General features: G+C 50.1%; 7 protein-coding genes across 7 annotated transcripts; 2 read left to right on the top strand and 5 right to left on the bottom strand.

The window, feature by feature from the left end:
• Positions 1–1,050: 1,050 nt before the first annotated feature.
• ColSpa_06057 (quinone oxidoreductase PIG3) lies at positions 1,051–1,730 on the bottom strand (the record flags this gene model as incomplete). Its single annotated transcript, XM_049272269.1, has 2 exons — positions 1,051–1,599; positions 1,656–1,730. The coding sequence occupies 2 exons, from the start codon at positions 1,728–1,730 to the stop codon at positions 1,051–1,053; spliced, it is 624 nt and encodes a 207-aa protein (XP_049128226.1).
• A 743-nt stretch (positions 1,731–2,473) lies between these two features.
• On the top strand, positions 2,474–3,613 carry ColSpa_06056 (ketoreductase azaE; the record flags this gene model as incomplete). Its single annotated transcript, XM_049272268.1, has 3 exons — positions 2,474–2,495; positions 2,560–2,789; positions 2,843–3,613. 3 exons carry the CDS (start codon positions 2,474–2,476, stop codon positions 3,611–3,613), a joined length of 1,023 nt encoding a protein of 340 aa, XP_049128225.1.
• Positions 3,614–3,662: 49 nt separating this feature from the next.
• ColSpa_06055 (uncharacterized protein) lies at positions 3,663–4,976 on the bottom strand (the record flags this gene model as incomplete). The annotated part of the gene is made up of 1 exon (XM_049272267.1): positions 3,663–4,976. One exon carries the CDS (start codon positions 4,974–4,976, stop codon positions 3,663–3,665), a length of 1,314 nt encoding a protein of 437 aa, XP_049128224.1.
• Positions 4,977–5,895: 919 nt separating this feature from the next.
• Positions 5,896–7,471, bottom strand: ColSpa_06054 (NADPH dehydrogenase afvA; the record flags this gene model as incomplete). Its single annotated transcript, XM_049272266.1, has 6 exons — positions 5,896–6,408; positions 6,462–6,492; positions 6,547–6,619; positions 6,681–7,113; positions 7,171–7,245; positions 7,289–7,471. 6 exons carry the CDS (start codon positions 7,469–7,471, stop codon positions 5,896–5,898), a joined length of 1,308 nt encoding a protein of 435 aa, XP_049128223.1.
• A 633-nt stretch (positions 7,472–8,104) lies between these two features.
• ColSpa_06053 (uncharacterized protein) lies at positions 8,105–9,676 on the bottom strand (the record flags this gene model as incomplete). Its single annotated transcript, XM_049272265.1, has 1 exon — positions 8,105–9,676. The coding sequence occupies one exon, from the start codon at positions 9,674–9,676 to the stop codon at positions 8,105–8,107; it is 1,572 nt and encodes a 523-aa protein (XP_049128222.1).
• A 1,391-nt stretch (positions 9,677–11,067) lies between these two features.
• ColSpa_06052 (uncharacterized protein) lies at positions 11,068–11,926 on the top strand (the record flags this gene model as incomplete). The annotated part of the gene is given in 3 exon segments (XM_049272264.1): positions 11,068–11,120; positions 11,131–11,417; positions 11,556–11,926. Coding segments are annotated over 3 exon segments (711 nt in total).
• Positions 11,927–17,808: 5,882 nt separating this feature from the next.
• On the bottom strand, positions 17,809–19,230 carry ColSpa_06051 (aromatic peroxygenase; the record flags this gene model as incomplete). The annotated part of the gene is made up of 3 exons (XM_049272263.1): positions 17,809–18,366; positions 18,423–18,668; positions 18,721–19,230. The coding sequence occupies 3 exons, from the start codon at positions 19,228–19,230 to the stop codon at positions 17,809–17,811; spliced, it is 1,314 nt and encodes a 437-aa protein (XP_049128220.1).
• Positions 19,231–25,615: the final 6,385 nt, after the last annotated feature.

The raw sequence follows: 25,615 nt of genomic DNA, 5'->3' as shown, positions 1-25,615 counted from the left end.
TAGGTGTTGCCTTCTTAGAACATACTAAAGAATGCGGGGGAAGTTATGTTGACGACCGACAATCTTGATTGAGCATTTCACTGATTCTTGTTGGTTTGTGCACATTGACCTTTCACCCTAAGGATCACACTTCGAGGAGCCATTTGCTGCTCATAGATATCATAATGGGCTTTGTAAAACACTCAATCTGCTCCATTCCCATTTGTGTACTAACATTCCAAGCTCCGGGCACTGGGCGAGAAAGCCGACAAGTTCGCATTGTATGCTACCAACGCTGCCGGTATGTATTAGTCAATACTAGCTTCATCTGAACTTCTTATGGAATATTTGTTGACATATACTCCAGCCACGAGCCGCGCCTCCTACGCCGATGGAGTCGACTGTGTCACGACCGACGGCATCCCTCGCCCCTCCAAAGGCCAGCGTGAGCCCCCACCGCGCGAGTCGAAGATGACCTGGAAAGAAACACTAGAAGCAGAGAAAGTTGCATAGGAGAAGGAAGGTTCTCTTGTCAAGTGAACAGTCAATGGCATTTCAGCCCTCAATAATCGCACTCATGCGGATATGCGGCCGACAATATTCGTGGTGACCAACTATATACCCACATTGACGTCTTAGGCACACTCAAGTTCAAATGAAAGAATGCATCATACCATAAGCATCAGGGCGATTTAGATGGATTTGTAATTGATGGTTTACATCGAAAGCGCTGTGCGCGTGGCTGCGTCCAAATCCTCCAATGGAAGCCCTAGAAGATCGTTATGGGGCTCAAAATCCGCATCACCACTGGGATAGAATACCCGAGAATACATCATTTTGAGAAATCCATTTTGATATCCCTGCTGTAATTCGTCAACCCCAGCCTTGTAACGTTCCTTCGTTGCTTCGTATTGGATCTTCCAGGATTCATCTGTCGTTTGCGTCGTTCTCTCGACACTGTCCAGAATGTCCCGCTGACTTACCTTGAAGCTAGACAATAGCAGTGTCTTGTTGTGCCACTGAGAGATGGTCCTAGACCTGTCATCTTCGCCTTCGGGTAGTATCTTCTGGCTAAGCAAAGAGGCCACTGCGCGGCCACACTGCCTGCACCCATGTGGAGATGTTGATGGCTTTTCTTCCATCATCGTATAGGGTGACGACACGGTTTTTCAAATCGAAGCCGAAGGCGATGGGACCGGCGGTCAGACTCCATTCATACCAGAATCCGTTCATGAGCGTAATCGAAATCAGTCCGGCTTTCTGTACTTCGGCGATGTTTTGCAGGACTTGATTCGTGATCGGTATATCCCTTTGAATCGCTTCATTATGAGCATAGATGCTGTAAGCATTAGGCATCACGTAAGACACGCCTGCTTTGGCAGCGGCATTGAGCAGTTTCGTGTGCGTGTCCGGTGTAGTGCTCAGAGAAAGTGTGATAATCAAGAACTCTTGCCCTCTAAGCGCTGATATGAGGGAGTCTTGGTCATTGTAGTCAACTGAGGCTTTGACAATGCCATTATGAAACACACTGTTCTTGCCAGCACGAGTAATGGCGGTAATAGTGTGCTTTCCGGTCTTGAGAAGTTCCTGTGCAATGGCGTTTCCCATGTGACCTCCTGCCTATTCAGAGGACGTTTATTCGATGGGTTCAGTGTCCAGCAGTCAAGAGAACTTACTCCAACAATGGCTACTTTCTTAATGTAGTTGGAGAACATATGACATGCGTCTTTTACTAAGACTGGTAGCGCCATGACGAAATCGATGAAGTATCTGATGATGGACAGAGAAATCTGAACCAAGATGTGCCGTAGGTTTGAAACTGATAATGGATCAAAATTTATCTGGAGCTGATCTTCATGCGGTATAAGAAAAAGCTTATGGATCTGCAGACCGGTCTATGTTTGTGGGATAAGCATTCTATTTAATCCAAGGCACACCTGCAGTCGCTCCATTCTGCGTCATTTCCCTAATTAATGCGATTCTGCATCTTGTTTCCAGAATGAGAAGTCGCCATAGTCAGCTTCGGACTTAGTGGATATAGACCTTAACGTCGTCCGAGTAGTTGGCGATTCGAAGTTGCCATCAAGATGCTTTACTGTGTCAGCGTCGTATTTCTCCATAACTCGACTTGAAAGAGATAGATAATAGTCAATACCATTACCCAAGATGGCTAGCGTTCCGGTCTGCATCAGCCAGCCCCACACATTGCTCGCACTCGAAGCCTAGAGTATCGAATGCAGGATTGCAGATGAGCAACCTATTCTTGGATCAATTAGTGGGGATTGGCATCCATCTGGACCTGAGAAATTGACTCCTGTTGTCACTCTCACTGAATTGCCCCCCAATCTTAAACCTGCAGGCCACGATGGCCATTCCATGAATATAAAGCTAGAGTAGATCCCTAACATGCCCAGGACATCTTTTCAGCCAGTTCATTCTGGGCTTATGACTCAGTCTCTTCTTCCCAACGCGTTATGCATCAACGTTTCCTATCATGACCAAAGTCCTTGTCACAGGTTCATTCACCCTGACCTAATTCAATCTTTGTCTGAGGAAGTTAACCCTTTATATCAATTAAAGGTGGGACAGGCTTTGTCGCCAGCCACGTCATTGATGTTCTTTTGAAGCGAGGGCATACCGTCATCACTACTGTCCGTTCACAGGAAAAGGCCAAGGCGGTCAAGGAAGCGTATCGGGATGTATCCCGCGGCAATCTCGACATAGTTATTATTCCCAACATTGCTTCAGAGGGTGCTTTTTTTAAATTGGAATGTTATGAGATTGAGGCGGTGATCCACTTGGCAAGCCCAGTAAGGTACGCCCTGGTGCATTTAGATATGATGTTGCTGATCAAGTCTCTCAGTTTCATTACAACGCTACGGATCCCAAGAAAGACCTTATTGACCCCGCGGTTCTTGGCACGACTGGTGTTCTCAAGGCCATCAGAGAGTTATGTCCCAACGTCCAGCGTGTCGTTGTCACATCTTCGTTCGCAGCCATTTTGAACCCAGGCCTTGCATCGACGGGAGCTGAGAAGACACATTCTGAGGAAGACTGGAGCCCGTTGACCCTTGAGGACGCATACTCAAACGGCTTGAATGCTTATGTCGTATCCAAGCTTCTCGCCGAGAGAGCCGCCTGGGATTTCATGGCCACCGAGAAACCCAGCTATACCTTGTCAACCATTAACCCGCCCATGATATATGGGCCCATCATACAGCCGGTCAAGTCGCTCTCTGCAGTCAACACTTCCAACCAACTGCTCGCAGAGGTCATACTCGGAAAGTATAAGAACGGTCTACCACCGACGGCGCTTCCACTCTGGGTCGATGTGCGCGACGTTGCGCTCGCCCACGTCAAGGCAATGGAAACCGAAAGTGCTGCGGGAAAGCGTTTTTTCACCACCGCTGGTTTCTACAGCAACTACGAGCTGGCCAAAAATGTTTGGGAACACTTCCCTCAGCTGCGCAAGAACCTGCCGGTACCCAGTGACTTTGGAGGGGCGCCGAACCCAGTACTGAAGTCGTTCGGCTTTGACACATCTCGAACGAAGGAGGTATTAGGCCTGGAATGGACACCGTATGAGAAGACCATTGTGGACTCAGTCAAGTCTCTGGACGGACTGCAAAAGTGAGCGAGACGAACTAGCAAGCGTTGAGCCGCGACCTGCGACGGAAAGTATTTCAGGCAGCAATTGCATAGCTCCCTGTCATGGCGTAAACCGTCCAATAGTCCAGATCCGACCTTCTGTCCATAGCGTCCATGATGTCTTTGGCGGCTTTCAGGCCTCCGGATTCCCACATGAACTTGAAGCATCGTCGAACCCATTCTTTGACGAGCAAATCTTCAGAAACCTGATTGACGAGATACATAGGCGCGAGTAAAGTACTGCAGTGAAGCTGCTGCACCGGCGAGAAGGGTATGGAGTTGGTGAAGTGAACCCCTGGTAGTATGAACTGGGGCACCGAGGCGCATATTGGGTTGACAGATTCGCGGACTTTCTTGGAAAAGTCATTTTCTTTCGACCTAAGTTGATCTGGAATATTACTCCGAACTATGTTGTATAGAATGAGACGTAGTGTGTGAATGGCGTTGGAGACCTGCGTGATGTAATGCTCTTGGTGTACGTCGTAAGAATTTCCCAGCACTCGCGCGTCCGTGCCTGTGTAAATCGTCTTTGGTTGCCAATCTGATGGTCGAGCCCTATTCAGGTACTCGAACTGTTCGTCCAGATGCTTTGCTTTTACGAGTAGAAGATATGTAGAAATTTCGCCCCGGTTGACGCCGGCTTTGAGATTCACGACCTGCCCTAGTAGGCCCAAGAAAGACCACTTGATGCTCTTGACGCGATATCCGATGTTCCGGCGGACCTTGGCGAGCTCTGGAGGCACCCTTCCACCGACTGTTGCACAACTCACAGTTACTGCCGTGACAAGGCGCGCCGCAACTTGACAGCCAGTGGTGCTGGACACAATGCTGCCCTCGCGAGCTCCAAGAAGCGACAAGCCTCCTCTTGCATGACTTAGCCAGGAATGCGACGATTGAGGGTTCCGATGGACCAGTTTTTCGTACATATCCAACAGAAGTACAGACTGTAGTGCTTCTTCAGCCAGGTCGGCATCCAAATCCTGCAGGGTGTGACCGAGCCGTTGGATTGCTGCAACGTAACTTGCATTAGCGAAACGGCTCAGCTGCAGACTACCTGTTTGAGCGGCCATGAATGCTAGACTGACAGCCTCGACACTTGCGGATACATGGTCGCATGGCTTTGCTTCCCTGTAGTAATAGGCGACCTCACTCATACTGCGGGTGAAGCCGTGGATGTATGTTGTGAAGAACGCATGTCGAGCACGTGTGTCCCAATTCAGCTCGAACACGGTCGGTGAAGCTTTATGAAATACACCATGTCCACGCCGGGCGAACACTTTCTGTTCCACGGCACGCGACTCGTCGCGGATCTGAATGGCACTGGGGTCACGGTATCCATGGCATAGCATTCTGGCCCGGAGGCATTGCCCACAAGAGTCCCGCTGCAAGTCGCACTAATTCCGCCGACCGCGTTAGCAAAATACGCACGTTAAAGCTCGGGTCATAAGTGACTATTTGGGTAATCATGGGCTTAGCATACTCTGAGCTTCCGCGTTCGGCAGGGTAGGCAGGCCTGCGAAAGCCGACCTCGATTGACCATCAGTCAGAATTCTTGATTGTGAAAATGAGAGATCAGAGACGACGGCGCGTCATGCAATGACCCGGCAGGAGGATGGTGTACAATTCAGTGATGGTAATACTTTTCAGTCCAAATGCATTCAGCTAAAATATAAGGAGAAACATGATGAATCGCATAATCATCGAAATCGAGTGTAGTAAGCTTTTCGACAAGTGAAGTTCGGTGCGTGTTCTGCGTTGCTATCCCACAGATTTAGGTACCTTGCCAAATCAGGTTAGTGTTCCGTCGTCTCAACTTTAATTTATGGAGATCTGTTCGCAGAGGTTAGATGCTTCTGGTTACACCAGGAAACCAAAACACCCGTCCCCAACTCCGAAATCTCGGTTTCGGTTTCATGGAGCTTAGCATGACTAGATACACGGGAGTTATGGTCGAAGCATGAAAAGCTTGAACTTAGGGCCTCACATATAATGGCAGCTTTTCCCTGGAGTGCCTGACTGTGAGTTTCCAGACAGGTCGCGCCGTGCTGCCAAAGTGCAATCATAATGCTATTAACGATTTGGAATACATAACGACCATGAAATAGTTATCTGTGCGAAATATGCATCCAGAAAAGCCTTCCAGGCGACAGTGCATAGTTATTCAACAACAATATCTATCTACGCTTCTACTTGAATTTTCGTTTATCATGCTGTACCATCGACATCAGGGCGGAAGACATCGTTCGTGACCTTGACCCCGTTACTACTTCAAGGCTTTCCAATCAACTCAGGAATCTCAGTAGCCGGTTTGCCGCTCTTCTTTCCTCTACCTCCGAAACCCCAGCGGATCTGGTTAGGCATGTTGATCTGCACACCGAGCTCATCTGCCCAGCTAAACACCAGACCAGGGTTCTTCTGGAAGCCCCGACCAACGAACACAGCGTCAAGTCCATCCTTTTCCAGCAGATCATTCGCGAGCTTTGCACTGTTGATGGAACCGACGGCGCCGACTGCCATCTTGCTGCCGACGGCCTGCTTCACTTTGATGGCGAAGGGGGCCTGGTAGGCTGGTCCGACGTGCGGGTGTTGCCGTTCATGGTTTCCTCCGGTGCTCACGTCCAAAAAGTCAACTCCTCGCTCGGCGAGCAAGGGAGCAAGCTTGACGGTATCGTCGCCAGTCCAGGATTCGGGGATGTCCTTCTGCTCCTCCAACCAGTCGGTAGCGCTGATGCGGAGGAAGAGAGGCATGTCCTTGGGAATGATTGCGCGCGTTTCCTCGACCTACACTTTGGATTAGTGGCTGAACGACTTTGGAACGGATTTACAAGACTTACAATCTCCAAGGTAAGTCTTACTCGGTTCTCCCTGAGAACATTCGTTGTCAGTTGCGCTCAGTGCTAATATTGGGCTCCAACTTACCAGCTTCCACCATACTTGTCAGTACGGGTGTTGCTAACAGGCGAGAGGAACTCGTGCAGGAGGTAGCCGTGTGCTGGTTTTGGATATCAGTTCCCAGTCAATTGCAGCAACCCGGCCTGAAACTCTTTACTCACCGTTGTGGATCTCAATTGCGTCAAATCCGGCCTTCAGGGCCCTGCGGACAGAGTCGGCGAAAGCCGCCTTGAACTCCTCAATGTCCTGGATCGACATCTCCTTGGGGCTGGCGTGATGCTCATTCCAGGCAATGGCGCTAGGAGCATGCACATCATCCGGCCAGCCATTGAGATCTTTGCCAGCGACGCTGCCGGAGCTCAGCCACGGCGCGACGGTGCTGGCTTTGCGGCCGGCGTGAGCGAGCTGGATCAGGATCTTCTGGTTTTGGCTGTGGGCGAACTCGACGACCTTACGCAGGGGCTCGATCTGGCTGTCCTTCCAGAGACCAACGTCCTCGGGCGTGATTCTACCGCGAGGCTGAACTGCCGTGGCCTCGACGGAGGCGATTCCTGGGCCGCGCTGGATGATGCCTCCCATGTGGGTGTGATGCCACTGAAAGGGCAGGGTTAGCTTAATTCCGACACTGGGTTACTGATGCGGTAGATTTACCATGGTGTAATGGCCATCCTCGGCAGAGTATTGACACAACGGGCTCAACAAAATGCGGTTTTGAAGGACCTTGAGCTTGTTAGCGCTTGTTAAGGATTAGCCGTTGGCTATGACTTACCAAGCCTCGCAGCTTGAGCGGGCGGAAGAGTTTAGGAACATCCTTCTGACCCTCTGGCAACAGCGCGGTGCCCGCGGGCGGATCCTGCTTAGGCGTGAAGTAAGGGATACCCGGGGTAGGTTCATTGACGAGGCCATCCGGGGTATCGGGCTTCTCTTGGACGTTGTGGTGTGTGGTCGACATTGCGGGTGTTTAGAAAATACAGGACCGTTTAAAACAAAGTATACTCAGCAAAAGGAAGTAGTTGTGTGTTAATATAGAATATGACAAGGTTTCTATGCAAATGTCAGCTTTTAATTATTATAGGACTTCAAAGTCTGTGTCGCTGAACACCCCGCGTCCTAAAAACGGGGAAACGCAACCAATTAATAATTGCGCAACATCGTCACTGATTGATCATCCAGAGTTCCAAAGAGCTTACAAGTTCGGTGTAGACGTCATTGTTTGCTCTATTTTAATCACTTATTGGCTAGTGATTGGGGAAGGGCTCCATCGACTTCCACGCCACCGCTCTGCAGCTAACTTTCAAACACTGAAGCTTCTCAAAAGAGTGGGACCGGCTACTATGGATCCAGACCCGGCGGTTCTACCAGACCCATATGGAAGCAATTGGACTCAACTAGGACGGAAGATAGATTCCGCTAAGCTCACGTCTGAGACACAGAAAACCCTTCTTTGGAATTGAGTACCGGTCAGTTTCAAGCTCCCTAGCCTACCCAAGAGAAGGAGGTCCCCTTGGATGCACATGACTCTCCGTCTAGAACGCGTAGCAGCATTAGCAATTACAACCAAGCTCACGCCCTCAACACCAGCGGTTCATACCGTACCAGACATCATGAAGCCTGTCCCACTCAGCGGCCTTGTCTTCCACTCCAACCCCTCGACCTCACCTTTGAACTCGGCAGCCTCTTCCACGAGGTCCCACGTCCCATTTGCCTCGTTCTTCTTTAGTGACCGGAAAATGATGGTCTCCCCAGCATCCTCAAAGATGAACTCCCGGCGGCACAACCGCCTCCACTGCTCCGCTGGTGTGCCCTCCTTTGCGTTTTCCGCCTCCAGCTCCCGATTCTTCTGTAGCATGGCTAGGAATGCCATGCTATCCCACAGCCCTTCTCTTCTGGGGTATGTCTCGAGGATGCGCGTCGAGTTTTGCCTCACGAGCGGATCGCGGCACATCATAGCCACGATGGTGAGCTGCCACGCGAGCCCAAACTCCATCGAAAAGACGTGCGCAGCCGACTTGAACTCCTTCTGCTGCTCGCGAAGGAGTGTCTCGACTACATCATTGATCTCGCGACAGTATGGCGTCATAGAGTTGACTGTTGCTTCGTCGGCGTACTTGGGAAAGAAGCTGTAAACGAACATGACAAGGTAGTGCATCCTCAGGTGTAGGATCTTCAGGTACTCCTTCCTGTCGATATTAATGTCGGACAGAGTTCTGTTGTACAATGGCTCGAAGGATTGCCGCCATTGCTGCAGATTTGCGACAGACTTTTCGCAGTACGCCCCTAGCTCCGGTTGGTTTTGCATGAATTCGAGGATTCTCTCAACACCTTGCTCGTCCCTGACATCATCGAACTTGAGATCGTCAATAACGCTGAGAAGCAGCGGGCCCAGCTTGGCGATCCGTCGCTGACAGGCCTTCCACCATGTATGTGCTTCTTCGGCGTCATGAAACGCCTCTGGCATGTCCTTTCGCCCTTCTCCAGGATCTGTATACCGCTGGATCTGCATGCTGTAGGTTTCGATAGTGTGCCCGCGGGCTTTGAGGCCTTTGATAAGTTCATAGGCGGGGGAACGGCTCGACTTGACAGGACCGCTGAGGACGGTGCGACTCTGCACGTCGAGATGGTTGTACATATCCAAGACTTCGGTGATGAGTTCCCTGGGGTCAGGGGCGAGATTCCAAATCCGTTGTTCCGAATCTTCGCTTGTCAAGAGCTCTTGCAGCAGCATAAAGCCAAACTTGACGTGCTGAAGTGCCGAGTGTCGATTGCCGCGCAGGGCCTCAAAGGCCACGAACAGAATTGACAGCAGCACTGCCTCTTGGATACTAGCAGTTTGGAAGTCAGCTTGGCCCTGGAGGCGCAGTGCCTGGCAGTAGTGCACGACGGCATTCTGGTAGTGTGGGCTTTGCAGCAAATTGGCAATGTTTGTAAAATTCCTTGCGACGACGTAGGGGCCTTGGGCAGAAAACGCTCTGCTTATGGCGCCGATGCCGATAGCGGCGTGTCGCAGCGCGGGATTATGGCGGGTAAGCTGGGGCATTGTCGTTGTCCAGAGCTTTGTCCGCGAGAAGGATGCACCGCCAAGCGAGACGCTGATTAGATCATTCCAGTCGTTGAAATAGACGCTCTGCATGTCATCAGCGAAGTCAAGCGTGTTCATGTCGGGTTCCCTGATTAGCACAGGAGGACTGCCTCGACGGCATGGGCTTTCAGGGTTCAGTCTCTCGATCTGCCTGGGGACCTTGCCTCTTGTCTTGCGTGGCTTTACGGTATAACCATCACACACACCGCGGGTCTTGAGGCAGTTCATGCAATGGGGCTTGGCCTCATCGCATTTGATGTGCCGTTTCCTAATGGGGCAGTGATTAGACGGCGTCAATGAGTTTAGTCTGAGCAACTCACTTGCCTACCGAGGATGAGCGACGTCTAATAGATACAACAACAAGCGGGGACACTTACAGGTGACACAACCTGTCCTCACCTTAGGGGTACTGGTGCGGGTATGTCGAGGACGATGGGCGATAGGGGCCTTGCCGGTGCCGTTCTCGCTTTCGAGAGAACCCGCCAAACTGGGAGCGACCCCTGGCGACGCGGCGGAGGCTGTCGATGTCGACGCCGTATCTGCAGGGAGAGTGGGATCCATTTTTTGATTGTGATGGGGGAGTGTCCGAGGGCAACTCAATTGAGGTGTAGGAGGCTTTCGGCCGGCCGATGCGCTCCGTGGACCGATGACTGTTAGGCTCGGGCGCGGACTCGACCCATGCAGCTGCGCGCCGCCGATGAATTTGACTCAGCGAAGGGCCCGTTTGGGCAATCCTGCAGGTCTGCAGTTTGTTCGTCTGGACTCGAGAGGGTCCGGCTGCGATCCGACAGCGGTCGAAAATGTGATTGGGGTCAGTATGTATTGAAATGCGCGGGTTGTTTCTTGACAAACCGCGCCGTGACGTCTCCAGGCCAGGCAAGTCGATGGATGAAGCAGCGCGTTTGTCATCAATTTGACAGAGGAACTGGTTGTCGCACCCCCAAGTCAATTGAGCAGTGATCACGCGGTGCTGCCGACGATCCTGGATTATGTGATGAGGTGGTCTTGGTGCATATGGAAATTGTGCAACCTCTTCTTTATGCACAACCCGCTTTATTGCAAAATGATTATCCTTGCATCGCTGGGCAATGTTCGGGTTGGGTCAGTCAGCCTAGGTACGTACCGGTGCCGTGCTCCGTTTGCCCTGCCACAATTCCATCGAATTGCGCCATGTGCATGTCTTGTCCACCTATCCATGTTAAGATTAGCGTTGGCTTTCTGACTGCATCCGTCGTAAACCGGGCCAGCGAGCGGGCGTTGCTCCCCGCCCCGACCTCTGCTCGAGTTTCACCAAGTACCTACGATGTATCTCACGAAGTCTATATAACTCTTGGATCCCCGCATCTCCATCATCAACACTTCTTTTCTTTCCACGCAACGACCATCTCGCAAGTCGAGACCTCCCGCTCTCAATCTTTGAATTGCCAACTACTGGCCCCTAGGTAACGGGGCCGCTACACTCTGCAACAATGCCGGGCGCAACTGCAACAGCAAACTGCGCCGCGCGCGAGGCCGCCACAATGTTCTTCCAGCCTCAGCAACAGGCTGCCGCATTGGGCGCAAGATAGTTCCAATCTCCCCGATGAGGCCAGCTTAATACGCGATCTCCAGTATCAACACCAACAGCAACCGCTACCGCAGTTGTCGTCGGCCGCTGGCCTCCCGGGTACGGATTTTGGGCTCTTCGGTCCAGAATCCGTCAACGATCCGAGCCTCGCTTTTCTTGATCCGTCACCTTGGGACACTCTGCCGTGGACGTCGGCTGCTTCTGCGACGCCTCACGTCAGTGCCAGTCCCCTCGACAACTCGATAGGCCAATGTAAGTTGACCTGCCTTGGGTTCTCTGCCCCGGATGAGTCAAAACTCTCGGTTGCTAACTATATATCTCTAGCATTCCCATTCATAGACACCTCACCTCCCACCCTCTTCGACACATTCCCTGACACCTTCCTCACAGCCCAGCTGGATCCCACCTTCGGGTCCAGCGATAGCTCCAACTCCAACAGCCCCAACCAGCCTCCGCCCCTGGACATGTCAGTGTACGCCGCTGTCTCTTCGGGGGCTCAGCCACTCCATCGCTCCTCGCCCAACTCGGACGGCCGTGAGTCTGAGGCCGCGACGCCCTATGCCGACAAAGTCCTCCGCCGGCAACGAAACACCATTGCCGCGCGCAAGTACAGACAAAAGAAGGTCGACCGCATCGACGAACTCGAGAACCTGCTAAAGGAGATGACGCGCGAGAGAGACGACTTACGCATACGCCTCGCTCGGCAGGAGGCCGAGACGGAGGCTCTCAAGAGCATCATGCGGACGGAGACTAAGAAATAGCCGGGGATTAGCTTGAGTCTGGGATCTATTCTGTTTTCCAGAAATAAGTGTGGAGGAGAAGGCGTTTGGTGCTGGTCAGACGATGTCGGTTCTAAAGAGGACTCATGGGCTCGCACTCTCGACTACGAGAGAGCTGTGTGCTTATCTTCTTCCGATGCTGTCATCATGTAGCAGTCTTTGAATGAAATGGTTACCAATCACCTCCACTTGCCTTGCATTCAATGTGACGATGGATTGCTTTGCTGAAATCACCTCGTTTGAAGGAAAGATGTCCTTGATTTCCATTTGACACGAACTACTATATACTGGTGTTTGTTGTGGTTCTATCACTGGGACACACATCACGAACATCATGGTTCATACTCGACAACATATGGCTCATCAAATACTCCATATCCATTCCCCGCCAGGTTAGCCCCAACTACGTGACAAAGGAATCCCGAGCGACGGAGTTGTTTGCTGTGATTTTTTCCGCCAGTATGATAAAACCCGCTGGCATGAGTCAATATGACTACAGATGGCTCATCCGGCCAGCATACACTGCATATAACTCCAGACGAATCTCAGCGTGGTGACAGAAACTCAATATCGAGTCTGTCACCAACAAGCCAGACTGTCCCACCATCGCTGTCCCTCGGAAGAGCGTGGAGAGAGGGGCATTGGCGCGTGCACGACTTCCGGGGCCCAAGTCAAGCGCTGGGATCATCCTAGCAAGAGTCTCTCTCGACAGGCATTTAATCCCTGCTAGCGCGGATGAATCATCGTGAGCCACTCTTGGCGTCCAATCTGGATCTGACCACCAACAGCCAAGCCAGCCAGTCGCTGATCGCTTTGCCCGTTTACAGCGGAGAGTCTGCGGACACTCTGTCCACCGACAGTCCGACAGCTCTGGGTTACCAAATGAGGGAGCGGAAAAGAGAGAGGACTCCGACATCCATCTTGTTGCATTTATCGAATTAAGCGATTTTCTCGCTCCAACTAAATCTTGCAAAAACGATTTACGGGGATTGAAAATTTGCATAACTAAGCATAATCTAGCACAACAGTGGCCGTATCTGGCTCGAAATAGTCCCCATCCCCCTCTAGATTACGACGCATGTCAATGATAGAGGATAGAGCCTATTCCAGCACCTCAGCCCCGAACTGCCCTCATTTCTTCCTCTTTTGTCACTTTGAAAGGCTTTATCCGGACATCACCACCACCTTAGTATGTCAAACTTTGTGTTTAAAGCTCCAAATTGGCTGCATTCAACCCCTGCGTATGACTTTTAGGTGACTTGGAGAAATGTGATACCGTGGAAGCAGATGGCTACTGGAATTGACAGACTGGCTCATTGTTGTCCCAAGCAACTGGCAATCAATACCGGAAAAGAAAGTGTCGCGTGGATGTTCTACCGGTATTCCTTTTGCATGCCAATCTCCTCGAAGCTGCCTGAGTAGTCTCTCGCAAACCGATTCTTCCTCCAGTCCTTCGGTGTACGACATCGACAAACTCTATAAAGATGTCGTTCAAGGAGGAGGACCACCATCCAACGGGCACAATGCTAGCTCCAGCAACCTGGGCAAAGAAGAGGACTGAGAGCTGGTAGATGTATCCAACGTCGATAGAATTGTCCTTCTTGACAAAGATTTGTTCGATGTAGAGGACAACACGAATGTCAAAGTCTGTGAGGAACTCGTGCTGATAGTGTTGTCGACAATTCTTATAGACGAGCTTGAAGTGGTTCCAGTGCTCGAAGACAAGGACACAGTTGTGGAAGCTGTGGAGTCATTACCACGACAGTTGACAGCACTCTTGCGGGGGCAAGGGATGCTGCAAGTAATCGTGGTCCTGGTCCTGGAGAAGACGGGGGCACTTGTGCCAAGTTGGCTGCAGCAGCACGTCGCATTAACCAATGCAACGTAGAGAACAAGCTCGGTGCCTCTGCATCTGTTTGCGCAAGTTTTGGACTCGTTGACGCCGAGAAAGGCAAATGCGTCGACAAAACCGGTGCTGAAAGTTGGAGATGGCTGCTTCGTCGCAAGTGCACGGTAGCTGTTTATGCGTGAAGCCCGTTTGTATCTCAGACTCTCGTTCTTCCCCGGCGAACAATGAGCAAGAAAAGCTGTCGCGGGAAATATTCTGGAAGCGCAACAGAGATGCCAGGTAAGGTGTGGCCGGAAAATTGGAGAGATGACGCCATGATGTGTTGTGGGGGTTGATACTCTTACATCGAAATCGGAAGGAAGATGGGCACCTATAAACCCAATCACCCAGGTGTCTCTGCTAGGGATTTATAGTAATTGGGACGGACGGCAGCACCCGTCCGATTGTGTAACGACCGACAACTAAAGCGTTCTGCCTCTACTTGGATTACCTGCGGCAATTTGCACCTCATTCCTTCCACAAGACTCAGCCTCGGCCAGAGGACTAATCTTGTAAGACAATCCTGCGGGAAGCCGGTGAGACAAAACGGCTGCGCCAGTTGTACAGCCATATCGCCCCTAGAAAAACATTGCATGAAATTTCACCAATTAAAGACGCAAGAAACACTTGCGTATAGGTTGACTCGGGGGGGTTTGAGGAATGTGGAAGGCTGATCTCGATGATTATGTCTGTTAGGAGGTCAGGACGCATTCTCTCTTTAGCGCCCCTTGCATGCACTGGCAAAGTGGGACTGGCAAAGGCTGATCGGCCTGGGACTCAGACACGTCGACATCAGCTCACTAGGCTGCTGCGGGATAACATTGATGGAATGACCGTGATCTAATCGTCTTGCATCTGACCATGTGCCTATACCCATCCTTAGTGCTAATAACAGAACCATTCTCTAGAAGAATCGGCGTCTGGCCACAGCTGGATAACTCCTGCCCCAGCCGGTGTTCTAAACTCCCATGAGCGAACCCAGATGGATTATGAGATGAAGGGTTTTGTTGAGATTATGGTGTACATTGCGCGGTCATTGATAGCACTTGAAAATATTTATCGAGATATTATCAGGAGGTTTAAGCAAGTGTACTAAACTAGATTGGATCGTAAACGTGAGTCCCCATGTTATCCGGCGCGTTGCACTGTATGGGTGTTGTACCAGCAACAAAGTGAGATCGATAGGAAAACACCGTTGCTCGCCACACCGCGTTCCGCTTTGAGACGATTTGTTGTCCCGATGAATTTCGACGCTGTGCTATCATGATCATAGTCCTCACGCCGGTTATTGAATCAACAATATTGTTGACGTTTCTAGCACACGCTCGCCGCAGCAACTCTGTTCAAGTTCGAAATGGCAATGTTTCAGCTGCGCAAAACACACAAGGGGGTACTGGTGCTGGCTTATACTGGGTATGACGACATCTCGGGTACGTAGGCATTGGGTTGTGGGCTCCTGACATGTTGGCCGTAGTACTGTTTTGCAAATTGCACACTTTCTGGTTGTTGAAGCATGTCGTGTGGGTAAAGTTCTTTGTTTTCGTTCTGGAATTATATGTCCCGTTTCACGTTAAGAAAAAGAGCTGTCTTAGGCTTTCCGACCGGAAGCTTCACGGAGAACGGTATCCACGGGTCGTAGCAGGATCTGGGACTTCCAACCCTCCGGCTGCCCGGGGTTATCGGTGGAAATGGGTCATTCAGAAGAGTCATAGTGTGTATCAATTGTTCCAAAAGAGTACGGTGACGTCGGACGAAAGTGTATGCTAAACTAATATAAAGGAATCAACCTTTAGTCTGCGAAGCTACCGCCCTTCTCCTCTCGCTTTCTTCCGTCGTGAGTCTATCCTGCATCTCTACCAGGCACTTCCGGCACTTGCGGCGCTGGAATCTTTGTATATCTGGCCAGTGACACTTGTGGTAGATTTCTTTTGCTTCCTGTTCGTCTGCGTTAGTAAATGGACCATTCCCTTCTGTCCCATCACCAATTGTTACTCACATCTGTCCATCTCTGGTCGGACGGCATCCATTTCGGTTGCCACACTTGCCATTCACTCCCTTTAGAGTCACCTGGAACAGGGAACATCTCGAGTGATATCAAGCACTTGCACAGACCGTCAAAATACGCGGTAGCGGGTACAGGTCTCGCCGTGCGCCACTGCTCATCTTCAGGTACCTCCTCCTCCGGTCTTGAAATAAATGCGTCATAAGCAGTTAGCTCGCCTGCGATGGACAAAGTCAAAAGACATGCGAAGATGGGGCCCACACAAAGCAAATCAAGTTGTCGACTCACCTGTCTTGGTATCAAGCAACCACCACATCCCTAGTGTGTCTCCTCCCAGCGGCTGGGACAATGGAATTATGCCTTCGGGGATTCTTTGCTCTGGCATCGGCCAGAGTCCGACGAGATTGGGATCCTCGAGCTGGTAATCGTCGTCGGGTTCATTAAGAACATTTCGAAAATAGATGACGGTTTTGGTGGATGGAAATATGGGCTTGTTGCTGGCAACGTATGGCAAATGCCGGATCAGGTCAATCATTCTGTCGTTGAAGCCGAGGCGGCGCAGCTTCTCAAGGGGGATAATGTCGACGCCCCACCCTCCTTCCGGGGGTATTCGATATGCTCAGTTCTGAACGATACCATCTTAGAAAGAAGCTCATAGTATTGCTTGATTCTTGCGACAATAGCATCGCGGTCGTAGATTGAACCAGAGTTCTGTTCCGGCGGTATGGTTGCTTCAGCCGACATATCCACGATCTTGATATGGGTTCGTTGTCGACACCGGAGTCCAGGGCAGTCACTGCGAATGAGAATTGCCAAATTTCCAGTTGATTAGGTAATGCCTAACCCCGCAGCACATGCAGATACCGGGCTGTTTGCTTGGACTTGGCGGCAGCTTCTGATTGTGCTTTTGATTTCGGAGGGCTTATTTCCTCTTGCATCAAGAACCCATTCAACTTGCCTGGGATAAGAGCGGCCCAGCTACAGCTACAGGGATGCCTGCGAACAAGCTCCGGGCCTCGACTTGCCGCTTGTTTTGCAAGCGATGCAAGGGTCGATCAATAGAATTCACGCAAGAGTGGCAAGTCGGATTGTTCCAAAGCCAATGAAGCACCGCACGAGATTTTACGTGGCTGTTGGCATTTCAGAATTGGACTTGATGATCTCATGAATGAAAGGCACACATTTACAAAGGGACCTCGATGTTATCTGGGTTGCTTGACCCAGGCGATTATCTTTTGTAGAAGTTGTAGGATGATATCTAGCTACAGCTGTAATGATGGATCTCGCAGCGTTTGACGCCTCAGCGGCCACCTCCAAAGCATAGATTAGAGATGCGGCCATCTCAATTCCATCACTTTCCGACGAGCTGCTGGCTTACGGCCATGATGAAGCAGCTGATGCTGCTCAGAGTGATGGTGTGCTCAAGTAGCGCCGGCTGCTAGGAGAACTGTGGCGGTCGAGTGGAGCGCGGTGTTGGCAATGTAAGGACAACGGGTAGTTGACGGCAAGTCAAGCAACCCAGCAGCAATCAGACAATATTTCTCGTCTGACATGAACAGACTCTGTAGGGCTGATACTTATATAGAGTCCGAAAAACAGGGCGAGGAGTGGACGGCGATATTATACGAAGAAAGGTGGTATTAATGGTACCGACATACTGTTGATACTGACAAAAGACTGACCTCAAATGCTTTTGGTTGCAGTTCTTGGGTAGGAAGGCTAGAGTGTGTGATATTGGCAAGGATTGTAAAACAAGCGACATTCTGCGCCGTAACATCAGGTGTATGCACATTCTAGAGGCAGTTTGTTTAACACACATTGTATTAATGTAGAATATAAGACTATGTCAACAATCATCACTCAAATGCAATTGATCATTACGCTATCATCCTTCCAATAACACGGATCATGCACACACCCAACCAACAAGTCGGCTTATATACTGTGATCGAAAAGTAGTACAATTATAGGTGTTTAGCATGCCGGGGTCACCGGAGCTGTCGAAAAGTAGGTCTTGTAGTAGACGTTATCCCCAACATTCTTTGCAACGCTGGGAGGGGTGTTGAGAGGGCCTCCCTTGTTGTTTGCGTTGGGGAAGAGGAGGCTGGGTGCGTTGGGTGAGAGAACACTGGTTGGGCAACCAAGCGCGGTGTTGCCGAGGTATGGGTCAAGCTTGGAGAGGGCCCATGCAGAGGCAGCAGCAACCTCCTCGGTGGTGCCGGCGACGAAGAGAGGAACAACGGAGTTGATCCCCTGGTATAAATCGCAGAGAAATGTTGTGGCATTGAGGTTACCAGTGCCAAGCTGAGCCACAGCGGGTACAACAATGTTGCGAGGATAGATCGCGACAAAAGCATCTAATAGAGTCTGCACTGCACCATAGGGCGTGGCGCGACGGTACCAGTTTGCCGGCCAAGTCTCAGGAACGTACTGAAAGTCGCCGGTATTGCCGTCGTACTTGGCTCCAATAATAGAAGAGATTGACTCGTAGTTAGCGACACCACCAAGTCCATATGTACCGTTGCTGAAGAACTAAGAAATAGACAATCAGTATTGGTTACAAGTCGAACGAAAGAATTGTCACGTACTTGTGGGTAGAATGCAAAAGCGCCAAGTGAAACAATCAACGGGAAGGGGAAGTAGTAGAGGTAAGGGTTGTTCTTTTGGGAGAACATGGAGAATTGCTGGTATTGAGTGCCCATGTTGGTCATGTCAAACTGCTTGGTTCCACTCTTCGCAACGATATCGACGTTCTGTTTAAAAAGGCGTGATGAAAGATGATGGTTGTCACCGCACCCGTTATAGAAGTCCTCACGGTTAGGGGAAATATCGGCCTAGTAGGGTTTGTTAGGTGATGTCTTGGCTCGTTGAAAAGTTCAAGCTAACCTCGACCGTGGAGTGTCTGTTCAAACCTCCAACGCCTCCTGGGCCAGACCCCAGATACACAGATTCTGTGGTAATGTTTCCATTACCAAGTATGGCGAAGACACCCAAGATTGTCGACAAATCGGGTCCCATGTTGAAGCCACGGGCAGTGGCTTCGATGACTTGGCCCAGGTTGACGTGGCCATTGCGAGGAAGGTAGCCATGGTTTGCAAGCAGGTTCAGACCCGGGCATGGTCCTCTGCTGTCGCCGGGGCCAGGAGCCTTGAACTCGTAACCAGGTTCCGGACGTTTGTCGTTAGGATTGAGAGCACCTTGGGCGACGGCTCCAAGAAGGCCGCTGATAGTGTTTGTGAGCGAACCAACAAGATTCGAGATGAGCTGAGGTTCTGGGTTTGCCTCCGGCTCTGGGCTGCGCTTGAGAAAGTTCTCAAGGTCCTCTTTCGTGGCCATAGATGGGAAGGCTGCCGCCGAAGCGGCGAACGAAGCCATAAGAGCTCCTTGGAATTTCATGTTGCTGGTACCGTAGATATCGATGAACGGTTGTGAGTAGTGTTCTGGAGTAGTTAATGAGAGTGATTGAAAGAAAGGTATCGGGCGGCTGTGTCAACATACATATATACCCCTACGGCTCCAACGAACAACAGTCTCGGTTAGCGACATCATAAGAACTGAATCCAATGGATCGAGATTACAACATCGGGAGCTTGCTAAGGCCAATGAGGTCAGTGGCATGCGTTTAGTGTCAACGAGTTCAACAGTAGGGCTCTGGTCATCCCCGACGACACCAGCAGTGACTTGGTGATGCGGAATGGTGCGATTCCGAGAGTAGCGGCCCTAGCCCGCGGGCATGGCGTCGTTATGGTGTCAATGCCACAGAGCTTACCCCGGACTTGAGCGGCTTTAACGACCGCTATCCCACGGACGCATCCCTGGGAAGGAAAAAAGGGCCTTACGATACTGAAATGCCTAGGTTGTTGACGTACAAGAATAAACAAAGTACTCAAAGTCTGACCGGAACGAACTCCGCTTTGAATCGCCTTTCCCCGAAGTGCCTTAACGTTCGACAACCGCATCGGGTGGCGCGTTCCCGTCGGCAACGCTATAAGCTAATGCTGCTTGGATGACGTCTGCTCTGCGTGAAAGTTAATTCTAAGCGGGTCTTTTTGCTGTAAGGGGTTGGCTCCCTAGATGCTTGATCTGAGCCTCGGCGATTAAAAATCTCACCAGAGCTAACACACGCATCATCTAAGCTCAATGTATTTGTCGAGCCTCTACATCGGGTAACGTTTCAACGGCTAAGGGATTAACTAGAGGGAGATCTACATCGGTGGTCCTTCACTAGCTGTTAGCACAGACCGCAACAGCAAAAAGCATTGAGTTTAACCACGCTGCAATGCAGATCTTTACTCACATTTTCACTAGCTGAACTCTCTCAACTACTTTCATGACCAATTCTGCTCTCGTCATTGGTGGACTAAGTTGGACCATGCGACAGACCTTTGATCACAGAATCCCCAGTCACGTTTTCCAATAAAAAGTTTCATCATCCCTTTGAGGACAACAAACCAAGCCGCCCTTGACTAGCGCGACCTATGCTGAACTTCGCCTCCATGGAGAGGTGTAGTAACGATGGCTCGATATCCATATTCGGCCTAAAAGATCCGAATAACTACGTAACTATTTACGTATCGTTACCTAACAGTCTACATTGTTGAGAACAGATAGGAGGCAACTGCCTGCGGTATGGAGGGGCTGAGACGCACGTCTTTACTCCGGAATACCTCACGCTTGTGAGCGAGTCGCTGTGAATGAAACTGGCCATGCGTACAGGTGATTTGTAGTTGTAAGTTTGCGCGGCAAGCTCTTTCGTCCAGTTTTATAACATTGAGCGGTGGATCAAGCCGCAGCTACCCTAGGCCACACGGGATGAGTTTGTGCATTGAAGAGGTTTGACGACGAAACATCAGCTGCTATGACGATCAACGGAGGTCTGTGGCCAACATTCGACAACATAAGCCCATGCAGCCTAGTCCAACGATTTACTTCGGCCCTTTTCTCTGTGCTTTCTGCGACTGACTTGATATTACATTTTAGGTGTGTCTTCTGCGCACGCACTTTGAACCGGCGCTTTATACGACGACTTTTGTCCGCAAAGATGCAAGGGATTTCGATGTTGCTCCAGTGCGGAAAGTCTAGCCGACTGGATCATATCACAAGACTTCACTCAAAATCCCCTCAGCTTCATCAAAACAGCACCTAGCGCATTCAAATGTAAGCGATGGAGTGGCCATCGATGTCAGCGTGGAATAGGTGTCCATTTGCAAACACCAAAGGTGTGAAGTTCGATTTCTACTTACGCGTGAAGGTTCAAGGACCGATATCTCGATTCAAACGCTCGGCTGCAACCCCATCCAAACAGTTTTACCCGCCATAGCGAAGTTAAGAAACCAATTCTAGTATCAAGATGTACCAAGGAAATCCATTCCACCCAATGTTGAGTCGATGTTTCCATCACTAACCAAGTAAAACTGCACCAACAGCTCCATTGTACGTCGTGTCTCAAAGAATAGTATTGTTCCAGTGGCTTTTGAGCTCCCCGTGTTAATCGGGGCTTTCTCAGATAGTAAATTTAACTAGCATTGGCCACAAACGGTTATCCTCAAGCCACATAAGCAGACAATCAAAAGTGGCTTTATAACGTTGGTTCCAGAGTGCAGCTAGCCATCGTTTCCAGCTTACCACGGCCCTTGCCATACGCATGCGCTTTGAGACATGTTCACATTTCCCCTTGCGTTGTCTGCACTCACTCGGCAGCACTATCGCTCAGCACCTGAATGTCTGGTTTTGCGTGATTCACCCTTCGCATTCCACGGCTTCTGAGTGGCTTGTTGACCAGACTACGCTCGGCTATGCCGCAATGCGAGACATGCGTGCTGATTTTCCGATTAAGGATAACCTATGATTGGTTTGAATTACGCAGATGATATCCTGTGCTGACAACCATCATACATGTAACCGCCAACTCGTTTGCAGCATAACGCTGATTTGGATTGCAAAGGGGTTGCTTGCTGAGCAACCTGATTTGAAAGGGATTTAATCAAGTTTAAGCATAGGAGATTTGCTTACGTACAACTGGCTATGCAAGCCCTAATGAAACTTCTCTGTCTGTGCCTCTCTTCTGATCACGCAGTTCCCACAGAAGTCATAGACTGGACAACCACCGTGAGGATGCGTGCTCGAGGCTTGAGAGAGATTTCTGTTGTTGCATCCTTTCTTATCTCAGCACCGCCCGAGACATGGCATTACAGCTGTGTCATAGAGCCGTCTCGATTTGAAGAGAAAATTGGACCAGCGCTGGCCATTTTGGCCCAAATCGAGCTGATCAATGGATTTGCTCAGTGACTACATCGCTTAGTGGAAGAAAGTCCCACTGCCTTGAGAGACATCCTGGAGAACGAGACCATTCCCCGAAGCCGCCTCTTTCAACGGCCTTCTCGAGATTCTAAAAGTCCTTGGCGTTACTTCCCACAAACCTAATAATCATTACATCTGCGAACGCCTCCATTCATGACAATATTACGATGACCAAAACTTAATTAATCATTTGCTATTTCCTCTATACTCAGCTTGTAACGCAGATAGATCGAACGAGCAAGCCCACGACCTGCCATTCCGTGGAATCTGCATTCAGAGGTTCTTCGGCTCCTCATTGTCTAGGCAAAAGGTTGAGCTGGGCAAGGCTTGCCGCTTTTGCTTACCTTCTATAATAACCTAGTTGAGGGCAGGGAAAGGCCAGGTGTCAACGGTGAATTCTAGACTGGTTGTTACGCAGCTGTTTTGTCTGTTTGTAAACACTTAAGGCAAAGAAGACAAAAACCCATCTAGTAAAGCTACGCTGGCTGGCAGGGTCTTTGCAGGGTCTGGCCTTCAGCCTAGGTCACGTAATGTTCTCGCTACCTCCATGGTCTCTACTAACTTTTCAAAAAAGCTCCCCAAGTAAATGTTTTTCGTTCTAGTTACTGTCGTAAGAATATCTTGTCTAAGAAGTGTAAAGAAACGATAAATTCCACGCTTTCACACTACAGCCAATCTCCTTCTAGATGCAGCCTATCACCTTCTTTTTGACGGCGCAAGATGTCAGCGCAAGTCCATGGTTCGTATTTAAATCCCGGTGGCGTATTAGTGTTCCTGAAAACTTGACCATTGCGTAGACTTTCAAGACATTTGGCGAACTGTTCTATTGCGTACTCCTCCGGGTCATGATGGCCGATCCATTTTCCTGGGCCGCTCTGTAACAGGATATTGGGATTCTTTATAACCTCGTCCCAGTTTGTTGTGTGGTGGGTTTGACGATGCAGAGTGCCCATGAGCTGAGCACAAGAGGTTCGTTCAAAGCTATATGTACGGTACCACATCAGCCTTATTGATACCCTCAAACCGGCTCATGAGTCGAGTGTGCGCGGAATGCTTTGGGCACCACCTCAAGGAAAGAAACAACAGCTCTAAGGCGCTTACCGGAGTGTGTTGTAAATATCAAGGGACTCTTTTAACGAGGCTTTTGAGTCAATTCCCAAGCGCACAGAGGCTGCGAACGTTATCGCGTCTTCCATGGCTTGCGTGGCTCCGTTGGCAGAGGTGGGCAAAAAAGGATGCGCGCTATCTCCACACTGAGCGATTCGACCTTTGGCAGAAACCCAGTTTGGTTCAGGGTCGCGAAATAAAAGAAGCCAGTCATTCACCGTTCCGTCTGGCGTATTCCGTATAAGGGACATTAGGTCTGGGGACCAGTCTGGATGATCCTTCAAAAGCTGCGCTGCAACAACCTGGCTATCGACAGTTGTACTCCAGGACTCAGTGGATGTATTCTCGTTTTCCTTCAAGAGATATTGGGTTACCACAATCCATCATCGATATTTATTCTGAGACTTACTGGATGGTGTACGGACCAACAGATCGTGTCCTTGTTCGCAAAAACGAGCCCATGCGATCCTGGCCCGTTGAACCACTTCAAATATGGCTTCCCTTCTCGAAGCGCGAACTGTTTCTTAAGATTAGGGTCTTTTTGAAAGACCAAAGCCGCAGGAACAGATGTGCGGTAGACAGCGGAACCACTGCTCACGGCATTTGGTTTCTTCCCAGAAGTGAGCCGCCATGAAGCCGAGTGAATCCCGTCGCACGCAGCCACAATGTCTGCTGATATGCGGTCGCCGTTCGAAAGTTCTACGCCTCCGCAGTCGTCATTCTCGAAGTAATTGACAATCTTCTGGTTGAAGTAAATCGGAATCTTCTGCCGTACCACTGCTTCCTCTAGCATACCCATAAGATCACGTCTCACCAAAGGTCGCCCTGTGGTTTCTTTGAGAGGGTTCGGTCCCAAGACTGACTGACCAGTGTGTCGATTGTAGTAGGCGTCACACTTGCATGACTGTTCCTGGTAGCGGGACCTTAGCTGGGGCCAATGCTCGAAGACCCGAGTCGCACTGTCGCCCACAACCACGAAATCTCCTGTTAATCACTTTAGACTAGACTCGCACCAAGTGGCTAATCGTTCAACTGAGAACATAAGCACGACTAAATATAGTGTTGGGACGTACCTGCAGACTCAACCTTTGAGCGTCTCTCTAGAATAACAGGAGAAACGCCGAGGCGCTTGCTTTCGAGAGCTAACAACATACCGGCCACTCCTGCTCCTATTATGAGAATATTGAGCTCGGTTGGTGGGCGCTGATCAAGTGGCTCTTGAATTTCCATGGTCAAAGCTGTCAGGAGTTGGTGTGAATTTGAAAAGATGCGTCTTCACCGATGTTTATCTAAAAGACAATCAAGCACACGTCTGTACATTTATACTAATGTCCTCACATTGAAGAGGGCCATATTAGCTTCTGTGTAATCATCCGTCCGTGCCGGCCAACCGCTCCAAATCACCAGCAGAAGAGCTCCGTGTAATGATTAAGCGGACACGGAACAACAACTTTCATCCGTGTGGGATAAAAGCAGGGATGATTTCGGAACATCATTTTACGCCAATTCCTCCGATGTTGTTGCGGGGCTAATAGGTAACATTGAACAGCCGATAGATCAGCTTGTATTGGTTGGCGCACTTTCGCATAGATGTTGCTGAACTGCATTGGAGAAACGCTGTGGAATAAATAGTTAGCAGAGTACGATGTTCATGCCGTCGTGCTCAATTTTTTTCTTTACTTCGCTTCCTCCAACGGTCGGTTGTAAACTTGCGCTGAAAAAGCCATTACTCTTGTATCCCAAATGACATCTGCATTTTCGCTATCTCTGCGCACTCCTGCGCCCAGCAGGTCGGACCCAGATTGGAAAGCAGTGAACGAACTATTGCAACTAAACCATGAGAAATACAACGTCTATTTCCAGGAGGTTCACCACAATTTGCTGCACGTATGTATTGTCTTGGTCAAGCAAAATCCACTCTCCGAGTCGACTCGGTTTCTCATTGCTTGCATAGAACCACTTGGCTCATCATGCCCTTACATTGTACTCTCTTGGGGGCACCGCCGAAACCATTATAGACAGTTTCGTCAAGCAAGAAGACTATCAAAAAGAAATAAGACCGGCGAATGTTGAGATCGTTAATGCACTGTCCGACTTTGCGACCTTACAGCGTCATCTCGGTGACCCAGACAAGTATGCCGATTACCTCGCGTATTTCACACGAGAAATGGAGAAGGAGGGATATGAGAAGTCTGTAAACCGCTTCCTGTTCTCTTCGGATAGCCGCGCCACAGAGATTTTCTCTAGAATGGTCACTGGTTTGTTTCCAGCTCCTCCTTTTGGCATTGCTTTCGGGGGCCGGCAATACTAATCCTTGAGGAAGGATTCATCCACCCCCTTATCCACACAGGATTCGGTATCGAATTTGATCTAC

Source organism: Colletotrichum spaethianum, assembly GCF_022836535.1.
Source record: "Colletotrichum spaethianum MAFF 239500 DNA, contig14, whole genome shotgun sequence".
Classification (NCBI taxonomy): domain Eukaryota; kingdom Fungi; phylum Ascomycota; class Sordariomycetes; order Glomerellales; family Glomerellaceae; genus Colletotrichum; species Colletotrichum spaethianum.
The sequence above is the reverse complement of the archived record's forward strand: the minus strand, read 5'-3'. Positions and strand labels throughout refer to the sequence as shown.